Below are 27,826 nucleotides of genomic sequence, written 5' to 3'. Positions count from 1 at the left end.
GGGGAAAGAAACAGGAATCAATAGTTCCCGAGTTGTTGGGTTTTTTTTTCCCCCTCCTTTGAAATTTCATCAATAAACACTTGCCTTTCACTTCTGGCTAACTCACATATCTGTTGAAACACTGGAGCTAAATATAGTCTCACTGAGGTGTGTATTTTGCTTTCCATTGGTTCGGTTTGTTTTGCTTTGTTTCATTTTGTTTTGTTGTCATCTAGTAGCTGCACAGAGTCCTGGCGGTTCACCAAAGCCTTAGGGCTAGGCGGCCTGCAAAAGCTGGGCCTCCCCACGCAACTATTGTTTTGTTCTTTTAACTTATTACCTGAACTGACGTGTACCTCCTTTGCTTTGTCACTTTTCCTCCCCACCCCACCCCCACCGTCCGCTCTCCCCCGTCTTCGCAGGCCAATAATAAGCCTGAGATCGAAGCTGCCCTCTTCCTGGACTGGATGAGACTGGAGCCCCAGTCCATGGTGTGGCTGCCCGTGCTGCACAGAGTGGCCGCTGCGGAGACTGCCAAGCATCAGGCCAAGTGCAACATCTGCAAGGAGTGTCCGATCATTGGATTCAGGTATCGGGAACCCCCAAGGTGTCATTCATTGTTTTACACCGTATCGTTCCTTGCCCTTGTACACCTCGATCTTTTCCCTCCGGTACCAGTTGCTGTTCCTTTGTTCCTCTTCAGAGTGGGACAGGAGGTGATCGAGGGGGAGCCTCCATCACCCCTGTCACTCCCCGATCACTGGGTGGTTTCGGTGGGTGTCAGTCATTAGGCAGGTGTCCCTTTCCAGGAGCTTCGCTCTTCAGCTGTGCGGGGGCACGGTCTCAGGTTGGACAGGGCTGGCTGTCTGTGTGTCTCCACCAAGATACTTGTCCGTCAGCAGTATACTGATAAACTGTGCCTCCTCCTTCCCGGAACCAAGACATTTGAACCACGTTTCTTTCTTTCACCATCTTTTCTGTTGCTAGAAAGTGTCCAGGAATTAGTTAGGGAACTAAGAAATGATTCCACATTGGGAGAGCCCTTGTGGTAACTCAGCCTCATGCTCACTTTGCAGACTTTCCCCCCTAAAGTAATAAGACTTGTTTTAAGCACCCTAGGATTTCTTTATCCGTGAATGTGATTATGCTGTTCGCATAGTCTCCTAATGAACTTCTGAGGGAATATAAAGTATGCAAGAAAATGAAAGATTCACAGAGCAGCTATAAAAGGAAAAATGTTCCTTATAATTTTAAAAGTGAAAGAGATAGGACACATAGCATCTTATTTTTCTGATATTCTTAAACCTCCCTGGAAAACCATTGGCTCTGAAATCTTCCACTCGGTTGACCTGTTTGGGGAGACAGGATATTGAACAGCAACCCCAAATCCAAATTCAGAAACATCTGGTGATGGATTTAAACATCTGGGTCAACCACAAGGTTTCCTTGCGGTGACTAGGCCATAACGTGGTAAACTGGTTACGTGGTCTGCGCCTGTCCAGAATCCATTTCGCCGCTGAGTAAATACTGTCCCTGGGTATGCTTGGACTTGTTTTAATACGTTCTTGCCTAATACCTGCTTTGTGTCATTCGTGTGCTCTGTCCTTCCATACTTTCTGCTGTTTACAAAGAGGGTTTACAAACCCTTTAGAGGTTTCTAAAGCCTCCATAGACAAGGCTGGCTTTGGCAGGTACCAATGAAGCTGGGGGTGGGGGGAGGGGAGCGGCGAGGGGCAGTCGCAGGGGGAGAGCCGTGCCTTCCTCCGTGTCTCAGCCCCCCTCTCTAGTGAGATCCGTAGGGGGAATTTCATAAAATGAAACAGGAGAATGCTTTGGAGGACCTAGGGGCATTTTCACATTCACTTCTTTTGCCCTTCTCAAATGTGACTATTTTAGGAATGAGCGCTTCTCTTTCCTTCCTTCTCCCCCGAAAGATGATTGGGATCTAAAAAAAGGCACCTTCCCCCCCCCACACACACACACATTCCCATATGTGACATGAGGCATATGTTTATTTGAACTGGCTGGGATTCTTACCTGGGAAAGCAAAAGGCAGAGCGCATAGGAAACAAAGGATACACTCTTCTGGAAGAGGGGAGAAGTGGACCATCCGTACTCACAGAGCACACACTCCCCCATTTAATCCCATTTTGTCCTTTGTTGGGGCCTCAGTCATCACATCCGGGGGGTGTGTGCGGTGAGGGATTTCTGAGGAGAGAGAAAAGAGATTATCCCAGCAGCTCTCTGAAGATGAATCATGTCAATCAGAAAAATGTAATTTTAAAAGATTTATTTTAATTAGAAGTTCCTGTTTCATTTTCTTTTGTCTAATGAAATTGCCTTATCTTTATATATGTATATTTTTAAAAATAATTGCATCTGAAAACTTCTATCCCCAGTTATGGGTTGGGGGCGGGGGACTGCCAGACACGGATTTATCTCTCCTGGAAGTTCTTTCAAATTCTAGTATTCAGTCTTCAAAAGACTGGAAGTGTGCCAGGAGCTTCTTAGTTAATCTGAAAGAGTTCCTGGTGGAGTTTAAATAAGAGCTGAGTTTTCCTTCCGTCATTATACATGTTTATAGGATAATCTTTCTGCCAAAATGTTTTGATACTGTAGGGGAAGCACCAGAGAGTTCTGGAGGTAGGAAGTTAATCACTTACCTTTTGGAATTAATGAACACGGACCACAGCCTGTTTCTAGACATAAGACAGTGTGGAAGAAGGTTTATTAAAGAGCATTCTTTGGGAATTTGATGGGAAGAAATACATGTGTGTTTGTTTTTGCTCTTTATCAGGTACAGGAGCCTAAAGCACTTTAATTATGACATCTGCCAAAGTTGCTTTTTTTCTGGTCGAGTGGCAAAAGGCCATAAAATGCACTACCCCATGGTGGAATATTGCACTCCGGTAAGTCAGTTGCCTCCCGGCATGAGTTAGCTCACCGGGGACAAGTCTCCATTTGGGGCAGTGTTGCAGATCGCGTGTAATGCTGTGATACGTTCCCCACGTGTTTCCCCAGATGCTCCCCAGCTAAAGTGGCTCCAAATTATAGGTGCCCGGGCTGACCTTACCCCTAGTGCGTACGTAGGGCAAAGGCCCGCACAAGTAGGAAGTAGGTTTTTTGGCCATTTGCATGGGTTGCCGGGAAGACGTTCTCATGTTTCTTTTGCTCAGCCCTGGCGGTCATGTGGAGAGTTTGGGTGGCCATGGGGCGTGCTGGGTATGGAGGTGTTAATGTGGGTTCCCCCAAATTCACAACCCACCCCTTTCAGTTACTCTTTCTCATCTCTTATCTGTTGTATATACTATCGCCTGCCAAGTAAATGCTAGGTGTCACCTTTTAAATGAGACTGTGTGAAATAGCTTTTATTTTTACCCCCTTTTTACAGATGAGGACTCAGGTTCTGAGGCTCTGAAATTGCCCGAGGCTCTGGAATTAAAAGGTGGAGCCTCCTCCTCAGATGTTGTTTTGGGAAAATGTTCAGTGGCTAATAGAACTTTGGAAAATCACTGGCAAGATGGGAGGGGCCTAGACAAGGTGGGCCGGCAGACCTGGGTGTAAACCTGATGTCCCTTTGACACTAGCTACTTGCTATTCGAAGTATGGTCTGCCGACTAGCAGCACTGGTGTTACCTGGGGGGTTACTTTTACTAGAGATGCCGAACTTCAGGCCCCCGCCCGGGACTTTCTAAATCAAAACCTGCATTTCAGCCAGATCTGCAGGTGGCTCCCCCATGAGTCAACGTTGGAGAAGCTCCGCTTTGGAGTGTTTTCTTCTCCATCATCAGAGGGACCCTGCTGGTTGTTTTCATTGTCTTTTCTCACATCGGTTCCTTTTGCAAAGGCATTTGATGATGGGGAAGGAACCGTGCTGTGAATAGCAGGATATTGAGTTAGGTGAAACATGCTATCCTCTTGAATAGCAGTTTTTAAAATACCGTCAAGTGTGGCAGAACTTAAGGTTAACTTTTCGACTTTAACAAGAAGACTCTGAGTAGCCCAGCAGAGGAGGTACTGCATTTAGTCATTGTACCAACTTCTTGAGGTTTGGGTGCCTCCGTTTCACAGATGATCTGGGCCTCAGATAGGGTCAATCACTCACTCCCCTAACTTAACCCTGCTAGGAAATGCCAGGCCTGGTTTCAAACCCCTGGTTCGGCCTGATTCCAAAGCCTTCGTGCTCAACCTGCGCTCTCCGAAATGACAAAAAACGAACGCTCTGAGAGGCTGAGCGCTGGCGCGGTCCTCTGTCTGCAGGCCTCGCTCCCCCAAGTCTGATCTCCGCGCGCTTTCCCTTTCAGACTACTTCAGGAGAAGATGTTCGTGACTTTGCCAAGGTACTAAAAAACAAATTTCGAACCAAAAGGTATTTTGCGAAGCATCCCCGAATGGGCTACCTGCCAGTGCAGACTGTCTTAGAGGGGGACAACATGGAAACGTGAGTAGTGGCAAGAGCAAAACAGACTCTCATTTGCCGTATATGTGAGCTCCTCTCAGCTGAATCCCGTCCTTCACTCCCAAGTGCAAACAGTCTCTCCTATTTCTTTCTCTAGATTGACTTTAGCGGAAAAGAGCAAAACGGGCTGGGGCTGATGTCGCAGTCGGCACGTCCTGTGCCGATTGTCCCCGTGCCTCTGACCTTTCCCAAACGTTAACCCTAATCTCACAGGGAAAATGCCACGTGGCAGCCACTCATGACCTCCACAAGGCTTTTTAAGAAATATGGGACTGTTTACAAATGAGTGATTCCAATATTTCATTGTGAAGTTTCCTCCCTCGCAAATCAGTAGGCGTGTGTCTCTTTGGATCTGATTGTGTGGTCAGATCCAGTCACTTTTTTCTACCGGAAACAAACGGTAGTCACAGGAGATCCCTTCACAGTAAGTAGCAACGATTCTCACTGTCCAACCGAGGCTGCCCTCACCTCTGTGACGCCTCCTTTTTGCCATAACGCTGGTGGCCACCACACCGCTGTTGGTTTTCCTTTGAAATCACTTTCTGCTTTTCTTTGGCTGTTGCTTTCCATGGTTTCTCCTGAATTGGTTGGGTTTTCTTTATTTTGACCTTTCTGTTATTTTGTTTATTTATTTATTTCTTTATTTATTTGTTTGTTTTATTTATTTTGTTTATTTTGACTTTTTGGCGGCTGAGTTTGCCTGTGTCTCTTCACCACCTCATTTTTTGTTTTGCAGTCCGGTTACTCTGATCAACTTCTGGCCGGTAGATTCTGCGTGAGTACTTCCACCGAAGGGCGCTGCTCCCACCCACACATTCGCTTGCTGGTTTTTCTTGGTTTATTTGTTTCGTTTGAAAGACATCCCGATGCCCCCTTCCTTCATTTCCACTTTTTGCCTTCCCTTGGTGATGAGATGTGCAGAAAGGCCCAGGCCCGCACCGATGGGGAGAGCCAGAGCGTTCAGGGCCCCCTACCTGGGCGCATTCGAACCAGCGGAAGTCCCGGCCTTGAGTTCCAAAGAATGTCAAAGAAACTATTGGGTCATCAGTTGTATCCCTGGGAGACATGTTTATCTGTTCCTCGATGATAAGCAGTAGGAAGAGCTTTCCAATTACATAAGAACATTCTTTAGCCATATCTCTTGGGAGACAATGCTTCAGGGCCTTCAACGGGATGATGGTTTACTCTTTAGGGCCTGTTATAAGCAGACCATTCAATATCAGCAGAGTTTGTTTTATAGTATGATGTGGAGTTGGCTGAATAATGTCAGTGAGGGGTGTGGACTTTTTCTCAGGTATTGCCATGTTAATGGACTCATATTTATATACATGAGCTTGTTTTTTAACTGAACCCACTTTGCTCTCCTCTCCAAACTAAATATTTAGCTCATAAGCAGGAAAGTGGACTGCAGTCTTTGCTATTACTATTGACATGTATTAATAATACTAATATCAGATGCCTAATATCAAATTCATTTCGGGGGCCTGCAGTTTACATATGAGCAAACAGTGCGCATGTACTACAGTCACTGTGTGGGATTTTTGGCATTTCGAAGTGTACTTTATTAAAATCTGTATTTAAAATCAGACAGCTCTATTATACATAAGGGATAAATGACCAATTTTAGAAGACAGGCTTATGTAAGGATTCAATTTATTTTCATTGGGTCTTTTTTATTGTTCCACCATGTCATTTAATTTAAAATCGATGCTTTTCTCAAATCCTGTGGTGATAAATGCCAACGATTCATGGAGGGTTAGTCTTGCTTGGCCTGCAAGAAGTGTCTGTTTTGAAGCTGCATCATTGTGCCCCTTCGTTTTGAGATATGGGAGCTCTGAGAAGTGACCTCCCTGGTTCCTTTAATCATCACGCTTACACGGCGTGGGGGGTGATTAAGATTCAGTGGCCTTCCTCGTTGTTGGGAACTGTTTCCCCCAACCCGGGTAGCCTCTGCATTTATAGAAGTTAGACCCTTTCCCAAAGAAGAAGCTTTTTAAAAATTGATACACTGGAATTCTCGGCTTGATTGGATCCTGATAAACAAATGAATTTACCCTGGGTGGGAATATGTTTTAACCAATTAAAAAATCCAAAAGGCAAATAGGCTGAAGAATAATTTTTAAAAAATATATGGATAGAGAGAGAGAGCACAAAATAATAAGTAACAGTGCCTTGAAAGGAAAAAAGAAGAAAAGATGTTTATTTTATACAGACACTCATGGTAGAAAATTATGACAATTGATCCAATGTAACTGATTTTAACTAGAGAGAGTTTTAAACTTTGAAGAACTTTCAAACTAATAACAATCTTTGTTAAAATATTTTCTCTAATAACTAAAGTATACCCCCATTTTGTCTTATAAAAGTTGACTAGATTTTTCAGAAATAGTGGGAAGTTTTTATTTTAAAGAAGAAAAACCCAGCAGACTTTTAAAGTCTTCTGTTTTGGGTTTGTTTGTTTGTTTGTTTGTTTGTTTTTACAATACCGGTAATTGTATCGAAGTCCTCACTCATAAGATTATACAGTTTATAAAAATATATTATAGAATGATTCTATTCAGACAGCAGAGCCAGGTCCTAAGGTATTTGGTTTTGCAAGAATTCTGTCAGACGCTAACCAGTCCTATGCTGGCAGCAGCATTGAATCTATTTAATACGGATCACAGAGCTGGAAAGTTCACTGAGAAACAGATCTTTTCTTTTTCCTTTGACAAAACCTACACCTACTTGTATCTGTCATATGATTTGAAACTAAGTCTAGCAGAAACCTTCTACATTGTTTGTCTACAAAGGAGACGGTCAAACAGTATTCTTTGAGCCAGTCTCCTTTGAAACCTGAATGCATGAAAACCTAGTGGAGTCGTCACGGAAGAGAAGATGGCGGTGGGTGGACTGGAACTGGCCATCCACGATAAAAGAAATGGGCCTTCTGGGTCCACTGTTTTGTATTTAGAAAGTGGGAAGGGAGAACAGTATTCTTTCCTTCCCTTCAAAAAGTGTTTGAAGAAGGCCTTGCACGTTTTGCTTTGCTTCTGGACTAAGTGGTTTTGTACTTTTACTAATTCCTGGTTTTTCAGTGATTCTTCTCTGACCAGCACTCCCTTTTGGCTCATTTTCTGACTTAATAAGCACCTTCTTTAGTGTATATATTTTTTAGATTTCTGGTTATTGTGAGCTCTTGTGCTTATGCATGCTGCGTTAGGTGCTGTGTGCATTAATAAGAAAAACAACATGGAATTATCCTCAAGGCTAAGAATTAAAGCTCTGCATAAGATTTTCTATATGAGATTTTATTTCAGTGTTTTGGATTTACATGCCTCGTTTCCTTGGTGTGCTGCTCCTTCAAGGTCTCAGGTGTTTCTTCCATACACTGCCAGGGGAGCACGTCTTATAAGGGAAAGCATTAAAATGTTTTTCTCGACGGTGGGTCTATATTTGAAGTCCATAATTGAAAGACTGGTCTGTTCCAGAAGATAGGGCTTATAACTCAAATAATTCAAGTACGAAATTATCGTCACTTGCAATGAAAGCTTCTAAACAAGCCTTAGCATTTTTCTGCTAAGGGGCTGCTCCAGGGTTCTGAGAAATGACCAGATTAAATCTCCAAAGCCCTAGCAGTGAGGATTCATGTGGAAATCTTTGGATCTGCCTATTAAGTTGGGTAGTCACCCTTTTGTTTCCTCATGGGAGTTTTAATGTCTTTCTAATTCATTTCACATTGGATCACGGTGCCTCTTGACCTACACAACATTGATTTCTTAAAGAAGACGTTTATCTCTCGGGGAAGACTTGAGTTCCCCGGTAACTTGCTGTAGTGTGTTGTAATCATTTTATGACAGTATGTCTTCTTTAAGAAATACGGGTTCCTAGCACGTTTCCTACGTAAGCCTTGATAACTACACATAGTTTTCTTTTTTTTTTTTATGTAAGAAAAACCCAAACATCTTAGTGTTTCTACCAAGTCCTTGAATGCTACTTGGACGTTGCACTAAACCAGTCCTCGCTGAATAGATTACTGTTGACTTTTGGATCCATGCCTTTGCCGAAGGGCTTGCTGTGTGAGGACAGCAATGGAAGAGACCTTTTGTCCTGTTCCAGTAAAAACAAAAAAGCACAAGCCCAAACTGGTTTTCAAAACAGATGGATTTTTTTCCCTAAAGTTAATCCAAAGATACTATAACAACTTCAAGGATAGTTAATAGATTAGATGTGAAAGGGTAGGGGAAAAATGTTAACCCTTCCAAAATTCTAGTCTCTGGGCCACCCTCCACCAAAAAAAAAAAGGATTTAATATCCAAAAAGCATAGAGACTATTCATGCTAATTCCCCCCTCTTGTTGTCCCCTCTGTATATTACCACACAGGATTCCCTAATAAAATGTATCTCAGATGTTGTCACATTCTGTTGAATGCAGTCATTCTTCCTAAAAACATTGCAATGCAGTTTGAGGTCATTTGGTTTTACTCTGTGAAGTAGCCGACTATACCTGCTGCTCCACTGGTACATATATTCCTGCCTTACAAAATTGCACAGACCAAGACATCCTGACATGCAGAGTCTTAAGAAGTCATATACTGGAGTGGCCTCTTTGCAACTTAATTCATTAGCCATGAATCTTCTAGGCAAATGTAGAGTTTCCGGTCAATAAAAAGGGATCTAATAAGTTGCACAGGTGTACACTGTTAAAAGTTTTAGACCACATAAATGCTAAACCAATTTCAGAACTATAGGATATGAGATATTACGAGACTGGAGGACAAAAATGTCACGCAGGGATGGTTTCCCTCAACCTTTTCTAGAATTGAAACTTTCCACGGAAGTTTTTGCGCTCCCTCTTGACGGCTTCTGATAAAAGCGGAAGTTAGGAGAGAGCCCCTCTCCAGCATGGATTTAAAATAACTGGATGATCTCTCAGATACAGAGACAACCAACTGTGTACATTAACCATAGAATTAGAATAAAAGCATTCTAGGCCATGTATATAACATAATTGTATGGTGGGGTTTTTTTTTTCTCCATTAATGGATGGTATCTATGACTAATCACATTTTCTGCCTTATAGGCCTGCCTCGTCCCCCCAGCTTTCACATGATGATACTCATTCACGCATTGAACATTATGCTAGCAGGTATGAGACTAGTTGAATGCCAGGCAAATATTGATTAAAGTAACTAACCAAGGAGAGCTAACCTATAAGAATTTGAAACAAATCTTTTCTTTTTTCCCTCCCCCCGCAACCTGTCTGATTTCTACTAATCAACTTGCCCCCTAACGTGCATGCCATGCCACTGCATGTTGGTTTCGGACACCAATAAATGCATTAATCCAGAACAATCTCCCCAGAGCCCGGCCTTTAAACATGTCTGATAGTTCTGTTATGTTTTGTATTCTGAGCACGTTGAATAAATTGGCTTAGAAACCGTATAACCTTTTTTAGAAGACTGCTAGACCAGACATAAATATGTAAAGAAATGACACTATGTTATGTGGAGAATAAGAAAGCATTGGCTGCCCAATTTATGTGTTGATTTTCCATGCTTTGCTGTAAAGAAGAGAACAATTGATTTTTCTGCTCCTTGGACTTTGCTCTCTCCACTTTCCTTGTGTTTGAGATGATTTTTATACCTAAACATTGCATTGCTAATCATAAGCTAACCTTATGCTTGTTACATAAATCTGTAAGAGTTTGGTTAACCTTGTTTTTAGTTGTTGTCAAAAGAAAGACTTTATTATTGTCTGAGGTGAAGGAGGTTTTTAAAGGTAACAAGTGGTAGCAGACTGGATAGAGCGCTCCCTTTCAAGTCGTCCTTTATCAGTATTCTCACTGCCGAACAGGTCTGTCGGTCTGTCGTCAGTGGGAAGCTGTAATGATTTTCCAAAACAAGGGGTCGTGTGAGGTACAGAGTGTATTCGTTGTTAGGGGAGCTTTTCTTGTGAAAACAGAGGCCTGTTCTCAGTGAAAGGAAGATTGCTCTGCGAAGAAGAAAAGAAAACCAACAAACTACAACTTCCTTTATAATTTAGAGCGTAAACGTAGAGCTGCCAAGTACCTGCGGTCTCCCGCTCACCGCCTCCTCTGGCCAGCACACACATCCTGTAATGTGAAGGATTCCTTTCTCCTCTTGACGTGATTTATCCTTTAGTTTTCAGGAATGTTCGATTAGGTCTTGAATAGATTCTAAGAAGTCACATAAGTTTTAATGAGCTTTTACGTTTTTTATCAGGCTAGCAGAAATGGAAAACAGCAATGGATCTTATCTAAATGATAGCATCTCTCCTAATGAGAGCATGTAAGTATCCCGTCTCTTTTTACAAAATGTTCCTGAAGATGAAATTGCTTTGAGGGATTTAGAGGTAGGGTAGCACGGAAGATAGACATTAGCATTATATACATTTGATCTTTCAGGGAGCCATTCATTTACTATTTTTCCCCACCCTTAACTCTTAACCTGACATGGAATGATCTCATCCAAACTATGGCATTATTGGTATTCCAGAGTAGCAAAAACAGTTCGCCTTGTTCTTATTTAATACCATTATTACCACAAATTACAGAGTCCCAGATACTTAAATTCTATTAAATCCTTCGTTTTTTGCCAGACCTGCCCAATACTTAAAGCGATTGGATATTAATTTTTAAAGCGATGGCTAAGCAGTGTTTTCTCCATTTGTGGGGGAGTGGAGACACGATCTCGCACAGTTGTGATGGCATGCCCGTACAGTAGGTTAGCTGTGCATTTTTCTTCCTCAGAGACCCGAAGCAGTAAGTTTTTGTGATTCAGCATCCGCCCGCCCTAAAGACAGTGAAGCAGTCTTGTAAAGGGTTTCAGAAAAGAGGACACATTTAGGTCACAGGTTTTTAGTGGGATAATAAGCCAGGCCTGTCACACTTGCGGAAGGAGAGAGAGAGTGATGGTAAAAGTGTCAGGGAACAGAGCTCTGGCAGGGAAACAGACTTCATTATAGAGGAGGGGAAGCATTCACACCAGGAGCGTGGAGGGACATCCCATATACAAGGTCCTAAGGTAAAGGGAGTGGATTAAGAAACTAATGGGAGGGACGAAAAGAAAGCTCTGCTAACTGAGCAGATAATGTAGAACAAATGTGGTTGAAATACAAGTGTCTTCAGTTTCAGAACTTACCAGATGTCTCACCACTTTGTCATGGAACATCTAGGCAAAGGGACAAATGGTGAACGGATCGTATGTAGTTGAGATGGCAACCCAGAGTTACACTCAGATGAGAAAAGGCTGAGAGAGCTAGTATCCAAGGGGCATTGATACAGAACTGGTTATTGAAGACATGGGAATAAATCATGTCATCTGTTACAATAAAGGAGATTCGGGTTAATAACAAAGAGTCGAATGGACACTTAACCAATCGTATATGACTTAATTACTGAAAACAACCTTTTCCCCAAATGTAACTGCGGTCCGTTCGCTTTCTCAGCTGTGGGGGAAAGTGTTCATATATAGAATACTTAGACAGGAAAATATGTGACCACAGAATGAACCAAATGTAAAATAACCTGCGTGGTTTGCTTCTCCTGGTCACTGCTTTTAATATTAGAAACCCCAGGAACATTCCGATTAATTCAGGTTTTAACTGTGTAATAATGGCTGCCATCCACTGACCGCCTAAGAGAACAGCAAGAGAAGTTTAATTATAACTATTTGTTGTAATGAAACATGGGAAGTGCTAATCATAAATTTCAGCATTTGGGAAGAGAGATCACGAATTAGGTGGTAAAACTGCTTTTGTTTTATTTTGACATGCAAAGCGTTAGTTCATCCTGAAGACGTAAAATCCATTTTTACTCAGTCTTAGAGGGTAACGTCAGTCATGAGGTTTTAGGGGCAGGTCTGGGGAAGTGGTTTGGAGGATTGGTTGACTTCCCTTGAAGGTTTTTAACACCCAGTGAGTATTTTTAGTCAGCATTTCACTTCTCAACCAGTTACCTGGCTTGATGGACTGAAATAATTTAAATCAGGAGGATTTTTTTTTCCTAAAAATCTGAGGTGTTTTTTTTTTTAAAGGAAATTAGTGGATGTGGAGAGAGAAATATGAACCTGTCATCTTACTGGTATTTAACCAGAGATGGCTTTGGCCTCTCAAGAACAGACTGAAGTTCTTATAACTTGAAGGTACATGGACTCTTCAGGAGCTAGGAGCAATGCATTTAGAAAATAGTTTCTTCTCAACTGTACTTGAACAACAATTTTTTAAAATTTTTTAGAAAAAGGAATTTTTTTCTGTGTAGTGGAGAATTTCCAGTGTCAAGGAAGGATTGTGGCTGCCTCCCAAAATATAAGCCTTTTGCCTCTTTGGTCCCCAAAGTCACCTGAATGGCTTTTTGTCACCTGAATGGCTTTCTTTCTTGCAATGTTTGGGTTATTTTTAATCTGCATAATAATTGAATGAAACGGTCACGTGTCTGCAGTTTATCATAGTTACTGCCCTGCCTCTGTGGCTTTCATAAGTTCCAACTTGCTTACTACCAAAGCCACACTTTTTAGTTCACGTTGCCTTCCACTCAACAAAATATTTACTCTTATTCTTTTAAGGACTGCAGTTTTTCCCCTGGTCAGTGTCAACAGTAGCGTGGGTTAGCGAACAGATTATGTCGACGTGCTTGGTAGCAAAAGCATTATACAGCTATTATTTTGTCTTTTAATATGTATTAACAGTTAAACTGTCAGTAGAGAGTCTCAGCATTTCTCTAATTCTGCCATGAACGGACCCACGTAAATAGGCCAAATTCAACTGCAAAGTAGGAACCGGAAGAAACTTAAGAGCAAGAGACTCGAATTCTCACCCACAGGATGGCAGCCCACAGCCTCGGCAGTACCCACATGTCTTTAGAAGCAGGAAAAGGGGTCTAAGTAACTGTTAAGAGCAAAGAAATGTTTCTATTTTGAAATACACACCCGAGTCCCTGACCCCCAGCACAAGTAAGGGGGGATAAAACCAAAACCTTTGATTTTATTTTCCAGAGATGATGAACATTTGTTAATCCAGCATTACTGCCAAAGTTTGAACCAGGACTCCCCCCTGAGCCAGCCTCGTAGTCCTGCCCAGATCTTGATTTCCTTAGAGAGTGAGGAAAGAGGGGAGCTAGAGAGAATCCTAGCAGATCTTGAGGAAGAAAACAGGTGAGTTTTCTTTCTAGCTTTGTCGTTGGTATGCAGAGCGCATACACCTGCACGCAGCAAAGTGCCAGGAATCTTCACTTAGAGTCGCGCTATGTCTGATTGTTTTCTCCAATAATCTGTTTAGCTCCATTTCCAGATATTCTGTCTCCCCCGCCTCTCTCCCCTCCCCCCTCTCTCTCTGTTATCTGAAAGAAGAAAATGAATGCAATAGTATAATTAAGAACTCATATTTTAGGTGGGAGAGGGATGAATGCTGATGGTGCTGTTTGATTTGTTGCATGCATTCCAGAGGCTTGGTTTTTCTGCTTGAGAACAGAATGTAAGAACAAAGCAGGCCATTTCATTTTATGATTATACGATTTGTGCATGTGTTTGGCCGTATTATCTGTCTCTAAGCTTTTAAGAAAGTAGGTTTGTTGGCTTGGTCATACTTGGGAACAGGTTAGTTCCTCTGATTTCTCATCATCAAATGCGGGTACCGTTTATGCTCACAATCGTAGCAAATTAGTGAGACGATTCCAGTTGTCTGCCATCACCTGAAACAGACGTTCACCTAAATACAGTAGAAGAGACTACAGACAATTCACAGTGACCGCGGAGAGGACAAAGGTGTAAAACTCTGGGATGCCGTGTGGTGTCAGGGTAACGCAAACCATTAGGCTTTTACTTCTGTATTACATTTACAATATCCCAGGTCCCTTGGTTAAGAGAGGCTATTGCACATGATCACTTCTAATTCAGCGTGCCTTTAGACAGATGCCACCAGGCAAGTCTTTAAAGGAGCAGTAGCTGAAATTTGTGGGAGTCGAGTACTCGCATCTCCTTGGTTTAGCCCGGGGCCCCGAGACTTCTTCATCCAGGAACAGGGTGTATCTGAGAACCAATGCCTGCAGGGAGTGTCTCACCTCAAGATGAAAGAGCAAACTGCCATTCATCCAGTGCTTTCTGCCGCCCCATCCCTCTTTCCAGCTGTGGGTACCGTTGACCTACGGCCAGAGCTCCTTTGCTTGGTCGCCCATCCCTTTGGTCTTTTCCCCACCCCTCCAATAACTCCTCCCTACTAACTCGAGTTGTAGAGCTTTCCAGAACCAAGACCCGTCATGGCATTCTTCCCTCATTGCATTTCTGCAATTAGAAGGAAACCCAGCTGCTCAGCTGGCCATTTAAGACCATCCACACTCTTCTCTTGACCTGCTCTGACGGTTTCATCCTCCTTTCTACCAGTGTTCCGGCCACACTGTTGTAGCTGCTGTTTCTGAACGCATCCTGCTCTCAAGCACTTTGTGGGCCCAGCTCAGGCTCGCGTCTCAGCTCAGCTACTAACCCCCATTCCTCCACTGCCCTGTCCGGCCAAGGATACATCACCCACCCTCCTCCTCCATGAGCTTTCTCAGAGTTATTTTCCTCACACAGCCCTGTTTCAACCCTTGCATTCGGAATCTGTCTGTTGTCTGCATCCTCAGAATACCGCTACTTTGGGTCTTTCTCCTAGAACTCCGTGACAGTTTGCCTTTTCTGTCTGTTACTCCCAGTGGCTCCCGCTCATGTGCTGGTGAATGCTTTTGGGGTGAGGACTGTGCCTGTTGTAACCCTCTCAGTGTCTCCTATACACAGTGCCTAGCACACTGTGGCTATTTAGTGCATATTCAGGAAAGAGTTGGTAAAAGGCTAAGTTAAGAATACAGTCAGGATGTCCCACCAGTACCAGGAGGTAATACTGAACATTGTGTTGGTTTTAGTGGTAGCATGACCTTTGGCCTCATTTGTAAGACCGGTTGGCAGTGAAGACCGTGGGAAGGAAGATACTTCTCACCGCTCTATTGAGGATCACTATCAGTACCCATTTATGTTACAGCTAATTATTGCAGGGGGCAAAGTCAAATAGGAAAACAAGTTGGGACTGGCATTATAAATAGAATTTGGTGTCACCCGGGAGTAAACTTATTTTTATACTATATAATTGTTGCCATTGTATAATATATCTTTGTATCTCTTTGGTCAAGAGGTTTGTCCTGTTTGCTCTTAGCATACTTTCTCTCCACACCATGACAACCAGGCCACAGAGCACAGGTGGAGTACTGATGTCATCATATATATACACTATATATATATATATATATATATATATATATATATATAGTGTGTGTGTGTATATAGTGTGTGTGTATATAGTGTGTGTGTATATATATATATATAATTTAATCATTGTCAGAGTACTTTAATGTATTTTGGGTCTTTTAATCTTCCTCAAAACTCTAAAGAAGGCAGATGGGAAAATGTAGGTTCAGCCTTGGCTGAGAAGCTCAGCTACTTAGAGCATCGTCCCAATACGCCAAGATTGCATGTTCAATCCCCGGTCAAGGCACATATAAGAGACAACCAGTGAATGCCTAAATAAGTGGCACAACAAAGCAATGTTTCTCTCTCCCCCCTCCTCCCCCCCCTCTCTCAGATAATATATTTTTTTTATTTTAAATAAAATGCAGGTTCAGAGAGATTCAAATGGCTTGACCCAGATTTCACGGTCAGCCACTGACAGACCCAAGTTGAAATCCAGATTTTCTGACTCAAAATAGCCAACTCTACCTTATACCAGAGAATAAAGTCATTCTTTGTAAATATCACTTACATAGAATTGTGCATTCTTTGTAAATATCACTTACGTAAAACTGTGCATCACTTTAAATCTCATTTACATAGAATTGTGCCATGTTCTCTGGAACGTACCTTCATTTGAAGGGATATTTTAAAGGAATAGACATGATTAAACCAGTTCATCTGCTTGTGGTACCAGTGATAAACCACTTTTCTCTGGAAGATATCCAAGAGCATTCTAAAAAACGAGATGGATTCTTCTCTAAGAGAAAAAAATAAAAATTATGCCAAGCTGCTTCGAGCTCCAAAATGAAGAATCTGGTACTGATGCAAGTCTTTCTATAAGTTAGCTTGACCTTCAGGTAAAGGTCGGGATGAGGTTTCTTCTTTCTCCTTGTACTTTGCCACATTTCCACTTCCTACCAAATCCCAAAGCAACATCTCTGTGGAGCTTCCCTCCTACAAACAGCCTGTGTGGCTTCCTTTGCTCTGTCCTCTCCTGTCTAATTACACTCCTAATTACATTACAGAGCTGCTGCAGAGCCGTACTTCAGCCTTTGTGGTCTTTGAGTTCAGTGTTGGTTAAGGAACCTTCACTTCGTCATTTCCTCCTCCTCTCTCTCTCTCTCTCTCTCTCTCTCTCTCTCTCTCTCTCTCTCTCTCTCTCTCTCTCTCCCCAGGAGGTCATTAGATGCCCTCTCTCGGTGCCTGCCAAGATGGCTGTATTTCCCAAGTCACATTGGCTACATAATTGGACAAATATAAGTAAACTTTTAGAGCAAATGGGTAAAGATGTTTAAAATTGAGATTACCCTCCCTGGCCAGTATGGCTCACTTGGTTGGGCGTCATCCTGCAAACTGAAATATCACCAGTTTGATTCCTGGTCAGGTCAGGGGCACGTGCCTGGGTTGTGAGCTGGGTCCCCAGTAGGGGGCGTGCGAGAGGCAACCACACATTGATGTTTCTCTCCCTCTCTCCTTCCCTTCCCCTTTCTCTAAAAATAAATAAATAAAATCTTTTTTTAAAAAGTTTGTATGCATTTATTTATTTTTAGAGAGAGGAGAAGGGAGGGAGAAAGAGAGGGAGAGAAACATCAGTGTGTGGTTGCCTCTCGAGTACCCCCCACCAGGGCCCTGGCCTGCAACCCAGGTATGTGCCCTGACTGGGAATCAAACTAGTGACCCTTTGCTTCGCAGTACGGCACTCAGTCTACCAAGCCACACCAGCCAGGGCAATGCATAAAGACTTTTTAAAAATAAAACCAAGATTGCCTCATGTCCTTTGGACGTGTGCTTACTACATGTATTGTTTTTTTGCGTTCATTTATTCTGTAGCTACCACATCTTGAAATGCCTGTTGGCAAAGGAAAGAGGCTTGGAGATCCCCATTCCTGACCAGCTGTGTTGCTGAATTCTGTTAATCATTCTTATTCATGCCACCTTCCCTCAATTCTTTGGAGAACAGATAGTGGCTAGTGTGGAAGTGTCTCAGGGGTGTCTTATCTTTGTCTTTAGAATGTCACGTTTCCCAGTTATTGCACATACCATTCAATAAACATTTGTTGAATAAATTAACGAATACATGAATTGAAATGAAGCTGCATTTACTTTAATTATAGCACTCGTGCATGTACTTTTGACTTAAAAAATTTCTTAAAACCTAATTTCATACAGAAAAGCCTTTCAAAAGCTCTTCTTCTGCTTCCTTTTCAAAATACTTCCCTTTTGCAGAACTCCCTGATTGGTGCCAAGCATTGCTTTGTCGTAAATTTAGAATGCTTAAAATTCATTTTTCAAAATTCTGGGCCCTGTATGTCTCCCCCACTGGCATTCTCTCATTCTTGCTTTTTGCCACAGAAATAAGGTGAAGCCTCTGAACAAAGCTGCGTCTGGCGCTGAATCTTCTCAATAGTGCCCGTCATGAATTAGGGGGACTGGGGCCTTCCTTATACAGCCCTTAGCATTTCACTTCTGCATAATGTATTCGCCTCTTACCGCAGATAGTTCAGAGCCGCCTTTATTTGGTCAAGACCATTTGGATGTTGAGAATTTGCTCCATTGTCCGTCCTTAACATTGCAAACTCAAAGTTTGCTGGGGTTTTTTTCCTTCATATATTAAAGCCTGCAATCTTGAGCACTAAATCTGCAGTGTCCAATTCTGATGTCTTTTTCTCTGCGCTGTCGAAATGAAACAAGACTTGGTCTGAAATGCTAGGTGTGACCCTAGCAATCAAAAGGTTGCCTTTATGGCTGACGCACACGGATTGGCACTCTGCTGCCTGCATAGCACGTGGATTAGATTGTTCCCACATTTAAAGGGAAGGTAACCTGATTCACTGTGAAAGTCTAAAGTTAGTTAAAGTTGTTAGTAGATGTTACATGACAACAGGCAATTCTGTGCATTTTTAGTACCTTGCTCAGTACCTTTCATGTGTCTTTTTTGTTGGATGACCAGATGTTTTACAGCCTAAATTTGAGTTTTCTCTTGCTCCCTTCATTCCTGCAAAAATTATGCAACATAATTCTTTTTTATTTTTTTATTTTTAGAGAGAAGGGAGGGAGAAAGAGAGGGACAGAAATATCAATGTGTGGTTGTCTCTCGCACGCCCCCTACTGGGGACCTGGCCTGTAACCCAGGCATGTGCCCCGACTGGGAACTGAATCAGTGACCCTTCCGTTTGCAGGCCGGCGCTCAGTCCATGGAGCCACACCAGCCAGGGCCAATTATGCAACATTATTACTGTTATAGTCAAAGAAATTGTAGATCCATTGCTTATAACACTGAATTAAATTAGCTGGAAATCATGGTCTTTGCTTTACCTTGTCAGTGATGCCATGACTTTGGGCCCGGGGCTAGTAGTTTTCAGTCTTCACAGATTCAGGCTGTTTGTGCTGTGTTCCTTTGTGTGAGTCTCCAGTGACAGTGAGAACATAGCCAAGAGGACAGGGCGCTGCAGGGGGCCGGGAGTGGGCCTCCCAAGCAGAGGACAGAGCAAGTGAGGAACAGCAGAGCATGTTTGGGACACTGCACACAGCTGTGGTACTTTTGCAGCAGTGCAATGAACGGCGAGGAGATGAGGCTGGCCAGATCTGGCCAGAACAGGAGTTGGTGCCTCCTCGCCTAGCACAGGGAGCCACTCGAGGGTGGCAGCCAGGAGCGATGGGCTCAGCATTTGCTTACACGCATCACTCAGGCAGCCGTGAGGAGGGTGACTTTGAGAAGAGCAGTACTGCAGACAGAAGGAAATCTGAATGGGAGGTAGTATGCACACCCAGGCAAGCAATGATTAGGGTGTGAAGTAAAGTGATAGCAATGGGGAAAACAGGCTGAATTTAGGAGATATTTCAGGGGAGGGGCAGAGCCGTTTGATTGAGTGGCTCACTGGGTTGGAGGAGGGGAGAAATGAGACAGTTCTGGTGGGCACATGGCAGGATGGCTGCTCACAGCTGGGACTGACAGTTCAGGATGAGTAGGAGCAGGGCCCTTCTATATTAATCTCTGTATTTACATGAATGTAAATTTACAGTATTTATACCATCCCTTCAAGGGGTGAGTAGCTGGAAGATGGTGAATGGGGTATGGAAGAGGTTGAGTTTCAGGTGCTGGTGACCTACTCACGTGTAGATGTTGTGACAGTGACAAATGGAACTTAGAAGCTTGCAGGAGTAGTGTGGGCCAGAGAGTCAGCTCTGCGAGTCACCGGCTCACAAACCGTCGTGGAAACTGGGACAGTGGATTTACCTGGCCAGGGACTATGTGGCAGAAGGACACTGGGCTTCGTAGAACTCTGGAAGATAGGAACATTAAAATGTCTGTTTCAGTACTTTTATTCTTTAATAGGTAATAACATCTTCTAAAGGCTTTAAAAAGGCACGTAGAGCCCTGGCTGGTGTGGCTCGGTGAATTGAGTGCCGGCCTGTGAACCAAAAGGTTGCTGGTTCGATTCCCAGTCAGCGCACTTGGCTGGGTTGTGGGTCAGGTCCCCAGTAGGGGGTGAGTGAGAGGCAACCACACACTGATGTTTCTCTACCTTTCCCTCTTTCTAAAAATAAATAAATAAAATCTTTAAAAAAAATGTTAAGGCATATAGAGAAAAGTGAATCTTTCTCCAGCTTTTTGCCCTGGTCATTCCCTTCCCAATTCTGTAGGCTGCCCCCCTATTGATTTCTTGTCTATCCTTTCAGAGATATTTTCTGCATGTGCACAGCTTTGCAAATTTATAGGCGGTGGTCAGGATTCTTTCACGCAATGCTGTATGGTGTTCACTCCGGGCTTCTCTTCTTACTCAAGGATCTCTCGCTGCTTTTCTCACGCTGGGGGAAGCTGCCAGAGTAGGGGAGGAGAGCCGGGGAATGGTGGGAGCACTTTCCCAGAGGTGGTGGGAGGGAGAGGGGTTAAGGGCACAAGGGCACAGGAGAAGGCGTGGTGGCCGTGGATGGGAGAAGGGCCACCTCTGAGGACAGCGTGCTGATGGGTGACGATGTTAAGGGTAAGGAACGGGACTGGGGAGCATAAGGGAGTGGATGGTAAATGTCCAGTAGATGTCACTGGTAATCAGTAGCCACTGATTCCCACAGGTCGGCCATACACTTTGTCTTCAAGGTGGACGGGTGGGGAAAGAGTGGTGTCCGAGACATGTACTGAGAGTAGGCCTTCCCTGCACTTGACAACATGAGCCCCCAAAACAAAGGGCCGCAGAGCCTGTTTAGATAAGGGGGCTCGTCTCCCACATTCATCAGACAGCCAAGATCTTTCACGGCGAGAGAAGCTATCAGAGGAAAAGAAGCCCTAGGGTATAGACATTGCATTTAATAAGCTGTGGGAGGGCCACCCGCTCAAAGCCACTCGGGAAGGGGGGGCAGGTACACTGCGTGAGGTCACCGTGACTCAAAGGCTCAGTGTCTAACTAACCAGCCCAGTAACTCAACTTCCTTCACTTCACCCAGAATTTAATCAAAGCCCAAGGGGCTTTCATTTCTGCTACTCAATTCATGGAAATAAATGGGGAACTGAGGGTGACAATTTTATTTCTCCCTTTATCCTACCTAATTCTCTCTCTCTCTCAAACTGTCTCGTTATACTAAATATACCAATGTTGCCTTAAACCTTTTTGGGGAACAGGATGGGGTTTAAGTATCAACACTAAATCTATTACAATGGGAAATAAATACCTATTTAGGGACTGGAGTTGTTACTCCATCCCAGGGTCCTATATCATAGAATCAGATATGTTAGAAATAAGAATAGAGATCAGATTGTTATCCAGCGAGCCCAGAATCTTGGCGAAGGAAATTGTGGACAGTCGTGAGGACCGTTGAAAGCACCCCTCTGGTGAGCAGACTTACTGGTAGAGCCTTGGTCCCCCTAGAATGAATGGACTGAATGAAAGCCAAAGTTCTCATAGTCCACTTTCCCTTTGTAGATTCCCCATGAAGGCCTCGCCCTCCTTAGACTGGCGTTCAGTTCCTGCTCCAGAATTGATTGTGCTCATCACCGCTTTAGTCACTTTCCAGGCCTAAGGATATAATTCCATTCAGTTCAGCAGCTACTTAGTGAATGCTTACTGGGGTTTTCAAACTGCCAGGACTGCCAAACCAAAGAAGCCTTGGTTCTTACTCTCCCAGAGTTCCAAATGTTGTAAAAGGCACTAAAATATAAACATGTAATTATAACCTGGTGTTACAAGTGCTCTGCGGCCACAGAGGTCAGCAATTAACCATCTCAGAGATTGGAGAGACCACTACAAAGAGAACTGAGAGTAAAGACCAAATAGGAATTTTGGGGGGCTGAGGGGGAGGGTGGAGAATGAGCTTTCCCTACCAGCGGGGCGGGGAGGAGTGTGTAGCCAGAGCAGAGAGCGAGAGGAACGGAGTAGTGAATCATAGGTGGGGACCGCTATTTAAAGGAGTTTGCAAGTTATAGTAAGGAATTTGCATTTTATCTGATAAGCAATTGAACGGTGAAGTTTTTTCGAGGAGGGGAAGACTGAGAAAAATTGTAGGCAGGGCGCTGAGGCCATGGCGATTGGGAGAAAGAAGGACAGTGAAACTGCATGTTGGAAAGATGGTCAGATTCCGAACTGAGGCTGTCCGCGGTCAGTGAAGGAGGGGTGGAGAAATGGGAAGGAAGGTCGCACTGCGTGAATGAGGCCAGGGCAGAAAGGCGGGGGAGGAGTCGGGTGATAGGACATTTTTTCATTGGAGAGCTGGGAAATGATCGTGAAAACACCAAACACAACACAGTACACACAGGAAAAGCCGCCCATTTGCAAAGGTCAGTGAATAGAGAAAAAGACCTCTGTAGGGGGCATACAGTGTGCTATGTGGGCCGAAAGACATTCAAGTGGAAATTTCCTATACTGATTTTATGGATTCACTTTCCAAAAAGTGTTTGCAGGGGGAAAGACCCAGAGCAATAAGAGTCCCGCAATATTAATAGTAAATCAGTAAAACTAGTAGGGATTAGCATAGTTGATATCATTGAGCTTCAGATTTGGTCCACTCTCCTCTGCAGCCAGGGCATCAGGAAACGGGATGATTTGTCTATTGCATGTTGCGTGAAAGGCGCATGCCGCTTCCTCAGAAAAGACCACGTGTTTCCTGGCTCTAAATAACAACAGAAATGAATAGCTATCATCCGAGTGCTTGCTGTAGCAGGGGACAGTTGTGAGTACGTGTGAGAGCCTCTAATTCTTACGGCAACCCTGTGAAGGAGAGGCTGTTTCCAGAATAAAGACTCCCTGGCACAGAGTGTGAAGGGCACATCACGCAGCTCATGAGGAGTGGGGACTGGAATCAAACTCAGGCAGTCCGGGACTCTTAATCAGTGTTATACTTGATCTGATTATCAGTTGGTATCCTCATCAGTATTTTTATAGCAAAGAACAAAGGAGATTGTATGTGGCTGCTTCTAGTGGCCTTTGATAGTGGAAAGCTTATCATTAAAGAACCAAAGAAATGATTACAGTTCTCCAGGAATAAAGGTCACTGGTACCCAAAATGTGTTCTGCAGAATACTAAGAGCTGCCTTCGGGAAAGGATTCCAAGGACAGATAGGCCTTAGGAACACTTGTATTGGAAATCCGGGAGTAATCGAGCGCTGAGTCTAAAAGTAAAGAAACGTGATCAGCCTTCTGTAGTCCGGTGTTGCTTACATATATCTGACCACTTATAATGTCCTATGGAATGTACTTCAGTAAGACATCAAACGAAGGAAATAAAGTAGAAACAGACTCATAGACAGAGGACAGACTGACAGCTGTCAGAGGGAGGGCGGTCGGGGTGAGAAAGGGGAAGGAGTTGAGAAAAATAAAAACTCAATAGACACAGACAACAATATGGTGACTACAAGCAGGAACGGGAGGTAGGGGAGGGAAAAGCAGGGGCTAAATGGTGATTGAAGGAGATTTGAGTTGGGGCGGTGAACTCATGGTACAGTGTACTGATGTGTTGCAGAATTGTACACCTGAAACCTATATAATTTGTTCAACGAATGTCACCCCAATAAATGCTATAAAAGAGAAGTTCAAGTTTGTACTCAACTTTGAAAGCCAGGCCAGGAGACAGCGCAGTTGGGTGTTGAGAAGCCTAGCCACTGTCCTTCTGGGGACACCAGAGGGAGTCGCTCTGACAGGTGTCTCTGCGGGCGAAGCCTGGATCTTTCTCACAAAAGTCACTTTTGATACACTCGAGCAGTAGAGCCCTCTAAAGACCAGGATGATTCATTCTGGAAAATCCAGAGGTAGCCAATAAATCATCTCCCGGTGAACATGGAAATTCCTTGTACTCTTTCTATGGAATATCTCACTGAACCACCTGGCTTTCTGAAGCACCAGCAGAAGTCTCCATCCATAACTTGACAAAACTACCTTGCCGGATGGTGTTCTTTTTTTTTTTTTAAGATTTTATTTTATTTTTAGAGAGGGAAGGGAGGGAGAAAGAGAGAGAGAGAGAGAAACATCAATGTGCGGTTGCTGGGGGTAATGGCCTTCAACCCAGGCATGTACCCTGGCTGGGAATCGAACCTGCAACACTTTGGTTCTCAGCCCGAGCTCAGTCCACTGAGCTACGCCAGCCAGGGCCGTTCTTAATTGCTGTTAACTGAATTCTGAAGGATGTCTACCAAAGACGGCAACTTTCGCCTCTGTGACAATTACTGTTGTATCTCCTTCAGTATTTAGATGCAAAAGCCAGTCGTTACTTGAGGCCACCCCTGCTCTGTGATATGAAAGTGTATTACCGACACACAGGCAGGTAATTGTCCCCCTTTATAACAGGTATAGCGTTTCTGTTACATATAGTTCATCTCAACAGAAGATGAAGGGATGAATTCAAAAGATGGAGAGCTAGTATATGGTCCTGTGTAACACTGCTCGAGTAAGCTGATGCCTTTTCCGGCACTGAAGTGTTAAAGAGGATAAATAATACATTAATCTTGTGTGGCTTGGTGCTTAGCAAGCTCCGGTTCACAGAGCCCATGGCTCATGGAAACACCCAAGAGACTGTCAAAGAGACAGGTGAGGAGTTTAAAAGGGAAGCCTGTTTGGATTGAGGAGTAATGGCTGGCGAGGGGTGGGAAGATTAGGAGGAGGATCTGGTCCTCTATGAGACTCTGTGTCTGGTATATGGAAGGAAGACCAAGAACCTCCCGTGAACGTGTACTCGAGCGTAATCGATCACGCCCAGTGAGAAATGGTTTCCTGGTTGTGCAGGTGTCTAAACTCATCCTTTTTGTTAAAAAGCTATCTTAATCATTAAAGTTGACCTTTTGCTGTATCTCCCAATTCTGGGTCACCACTCTGTCTGCTAACGACAGGTCATAAGTAAATCCACCGGATTCTTTTCCTCTAATTTCATAGTATGATTTCAAAGGTAGAAACAGCCTATATTTTTAGCTTTAGCAGTGAGAACACTCCCTAGTCCTTGTACGTTAATGTAAAGTTTACCACCAGGATTAAACTGAACAGTATCCCACACACTAGTGATGTGGATCCTGGCCTGCAGGATCCGTGTGTGTTGTGGCTGCTCGTGAACAAATACACACGGACAACAGAAGTCCCATGGAGAAAAAGTGAAGGCATGGCCACACTCTGCGAGAGGGCAGGCGAGAGGGCCAGAGCCCTCAGTCCCTGCCTGGACAGGCTTTTATTGTTTCTCTGGGTACTTTACATGGAGGGTAGTCCTCACTTACCATGCACAGGGTCACTGCAGGGGACCACCTTTTACAGAAAACAAAGGAGATACTGCTGCTAATCACATCACAGAAGAACGATATTTGCAAATGCAAAGGGAAAAGTGGTTGAACCAGTCACACTCCATACTGGGGAGGTTTAGCACAGACTTTAGGAAGTTACAGTGAGCACTTGCTGCCTCGATTCAGGGTGAGGGAGTTTTAGCAAAAGCAAGTCTCATAGCAGTCTGGGCACAATGCAGGCCTGATTCCCTATGGGGAAACCTCTCCGTGGGCGTGGTCCTCTGTGCCACTTGCTTCCCACTGGTTTTCCACGTGGAGGCTGAGCTACATTTCCACACCATGCGAAATAGTTCCCTACACACTAGCAGGTGAGCTCTGCAAGGACAGGGGACAGTATGTCACGCGGCTTCATCTCTATGGTGCTGGCTATAGAAATACGGGGTGGGGAAATGAATGGATGAACACACTTTGGAGGTTTCCTCCTGATGGATCTTTTGGCTGAGTTTCAGGGCTTGTCTTTGTTTCTCTTGTTTCTTACGTGATCATTCTTTCCGCACATCCCTTAATACACCTGTTCAGGGCACCACGTCATTTTCTATTCCACTGAAACCATCTAGGTTGCTTAGGTTAGACCAGAGCATTTGAGGGCTTACTTTTAGGCTCTTTTTAAAATTCATCATCTGAAAATATTGAAAAGTGTTTGCACAGATAAGTCTGCAGGCATGTACGGACTGTTTTTCTTCTATGTGCATGGGTTAAACTTGACTCCTCCATCGTAGGAAAGAGCATTGGGAAATTAATTGTCTTCACTGGGGAAATCATCTTTCGTGCTGTGAGAAATATGATTTTGAATCCAGAACTTAACCTTTTTCCAGAAACATATTCATTAACCCACACATCAGTCCCTTCATGTTTGTCTAGTTATGATTTCTTGATGTTTTTCTTTTTATTTGTAATTATAGTGGACAGGCGATATGGTATTAGTCTCAGGTGTACAGCACCGACCAGACATGAATGTGGCTCAGTGAGCAGTACGATAGGTCTAGTCACCGTGTCACCATGCGTAGTTACTGTGACATTGTGTATATTTCGCCTTGTACATTACATCCCTGTGGCTTATTGTCTAACTGGTAGTTTATACCTTTTTCAGCCCTCCCTCCCCCCTCCCCCTTTCCCTCTGGCAACCATCAGTTTGTTCTCTGTTTTATTTTGAGTTTGTTTCTGTGTTATCTGTTCATTTGTTTTGTTCTGTAGATATCACATAGAAGTGGAATAATAAAGTATTTGTCTTTCTCTGTCTGACTTAGCATAATCCCTCTAGAGCATCCATGTTGTCATAAATGGCAAAATTTCATTATTTCTTATTGCTGAGTAATATTCTATGACACATATATGTATCTCACATCATCTTTATCCATTCATCTATTGATGGATACCTAGGTTGCTTACATATCTTGGCTATTGTAAAAAAATACTGCAGTGAACATAGGGGTGCATATATCTTTTCAAGTTAGTGGGTTTTTATTGTTTCAGATTAATATTTAGAAAAGTGGGGTTGCTGAGTCATATGATAGTTTTTAATTTTTTAAAAGATTTTATTTATTTATTTTTACAGAGGAGAAAGGGAAGGAGACAGAGAGAGAGAGAGACACCATTGTGTGAGAATGAAACAGTTCCCTCTCACACACCCCCAGGCAAGGACCTGGCCCGCAACCCAGGCACGTGCCCTGACTGGGAGTCGAACCAGCAATCTCTCGGTTTGCAGGCTTGTGCTCAATCCACTCAGCCACACCTGCCAGGGCTATTTTTAATTTTTTGAGGTATCTCCATACTGCTTTCCAAAGTGGCTGCACCAATCTGCATTCCCACCAACAGTGCATGAGAGTTCCATATTCTCCACGTGCTCGCCAGCACTTGTTTGTTGATGTATTGATGATGGCCACTCTGACAGGTGTGAGGTGATAGCTCATGGTGGTTTTCATTTGCATTTCTCTGATGGTTATTGACATTGAGTATCTTTTCATACGTCTATTGGCCATCTACATGTCCTCTTTTGAGAAGTGTCTGTTTAGGTCCTCTGCCATATTTTATTCAGATTGTTTGGTGTTTGTTTTTGATGTTGAGTTACATGAGTTCTTCACATATGAGAGATATGAACCCCTTGTTAGATGTATCATTTGCAAATGGGTTCTTCCATTCAGTAGGTTGCCTTTTCATTTTGTTGGTTTCTTTCGTGGTGCAAAAGTTTGTAGGTTGATATAGCCCTATTTATTTTTGCTTCTGTTGCCTTTGCCCTAAAAGACAAATCCAAAAAAATATTGCTAAGATCTCTGTCACCGACTTTAGTACCACAGACAGTCTGGTGTGTAAGGGCCGGCCCACTGCACTGGAGTCACTTGGGTGGGGCCGAGGCCACCTGTCAGTGTGTCGTTGTGGAGCTGCTTGGGA

General features: G+C 43.5%; 1 protein-coding gene across 9 annotated transcripts in view; it reads left to right on the top strand.

Annotated features, from left to right (window-relative positions):
- The window catches only part of DMD (dystrophin), a 1,951,120-nt gene that overhangs the window by 1,889,097 nt on the left and 34,197 nt on the right, over nt 1-27,826 (top strand). For 7 of the 9 annotated variants that reach the window (XM_036016633.1, XM_036016635.1, XM_036016634.1 and 4 more), the window contains 7 exons: nt 402-568; nt 2,777-2,888; nt 4,284-4,420; nt 5,175-5,213; nt 9,501-9,566; nt 10,663-10,728; nt 13,432-13,590. In XM_036016633.1, coding sequence (XP_035872526.1) covers nt 402-568; nt 2,777-2,888; nt 4,284-4,420; nt 5,175-5,213; nt 9,501-9,566; nt 10,663-10,728; nt 13,432-13,590 — 746 coding nt within the window. The remainder of the gene's footprint in view (nt 1-401; nt 569-2,776; nt 2,889-4,283; nt 4,421-5,174; nt 5,214-9,500; nt 9,567-10,662; nt 10,729-13,431; nt 13,591-27,826) is intronic. The other 2 variants (XM_028523362.2, XM_028523365.2) reach the window with 1 other exon arrangement.

This window comes from Phyllostomus discolor, chromosome X, assembly GCF_004126475.2.
Source record: "Phyllostomus discolor isolate MPI-MPIP mPhyDis1 chromosome X, mPhyDis1.pri.v3, whole genome shotgun sequence".
NCBI lineage: Eukaryota > Metazoa > Chordata > Mammalia > Chiroptera > Phyllostomidae > Phyllostomus > Phyllostomus discolor.
The sequence above is the reverse complement of the archived record's forward strand: the minus strand, read 5'-3'. Positions and strand labels throughout refer to the sequence as shown.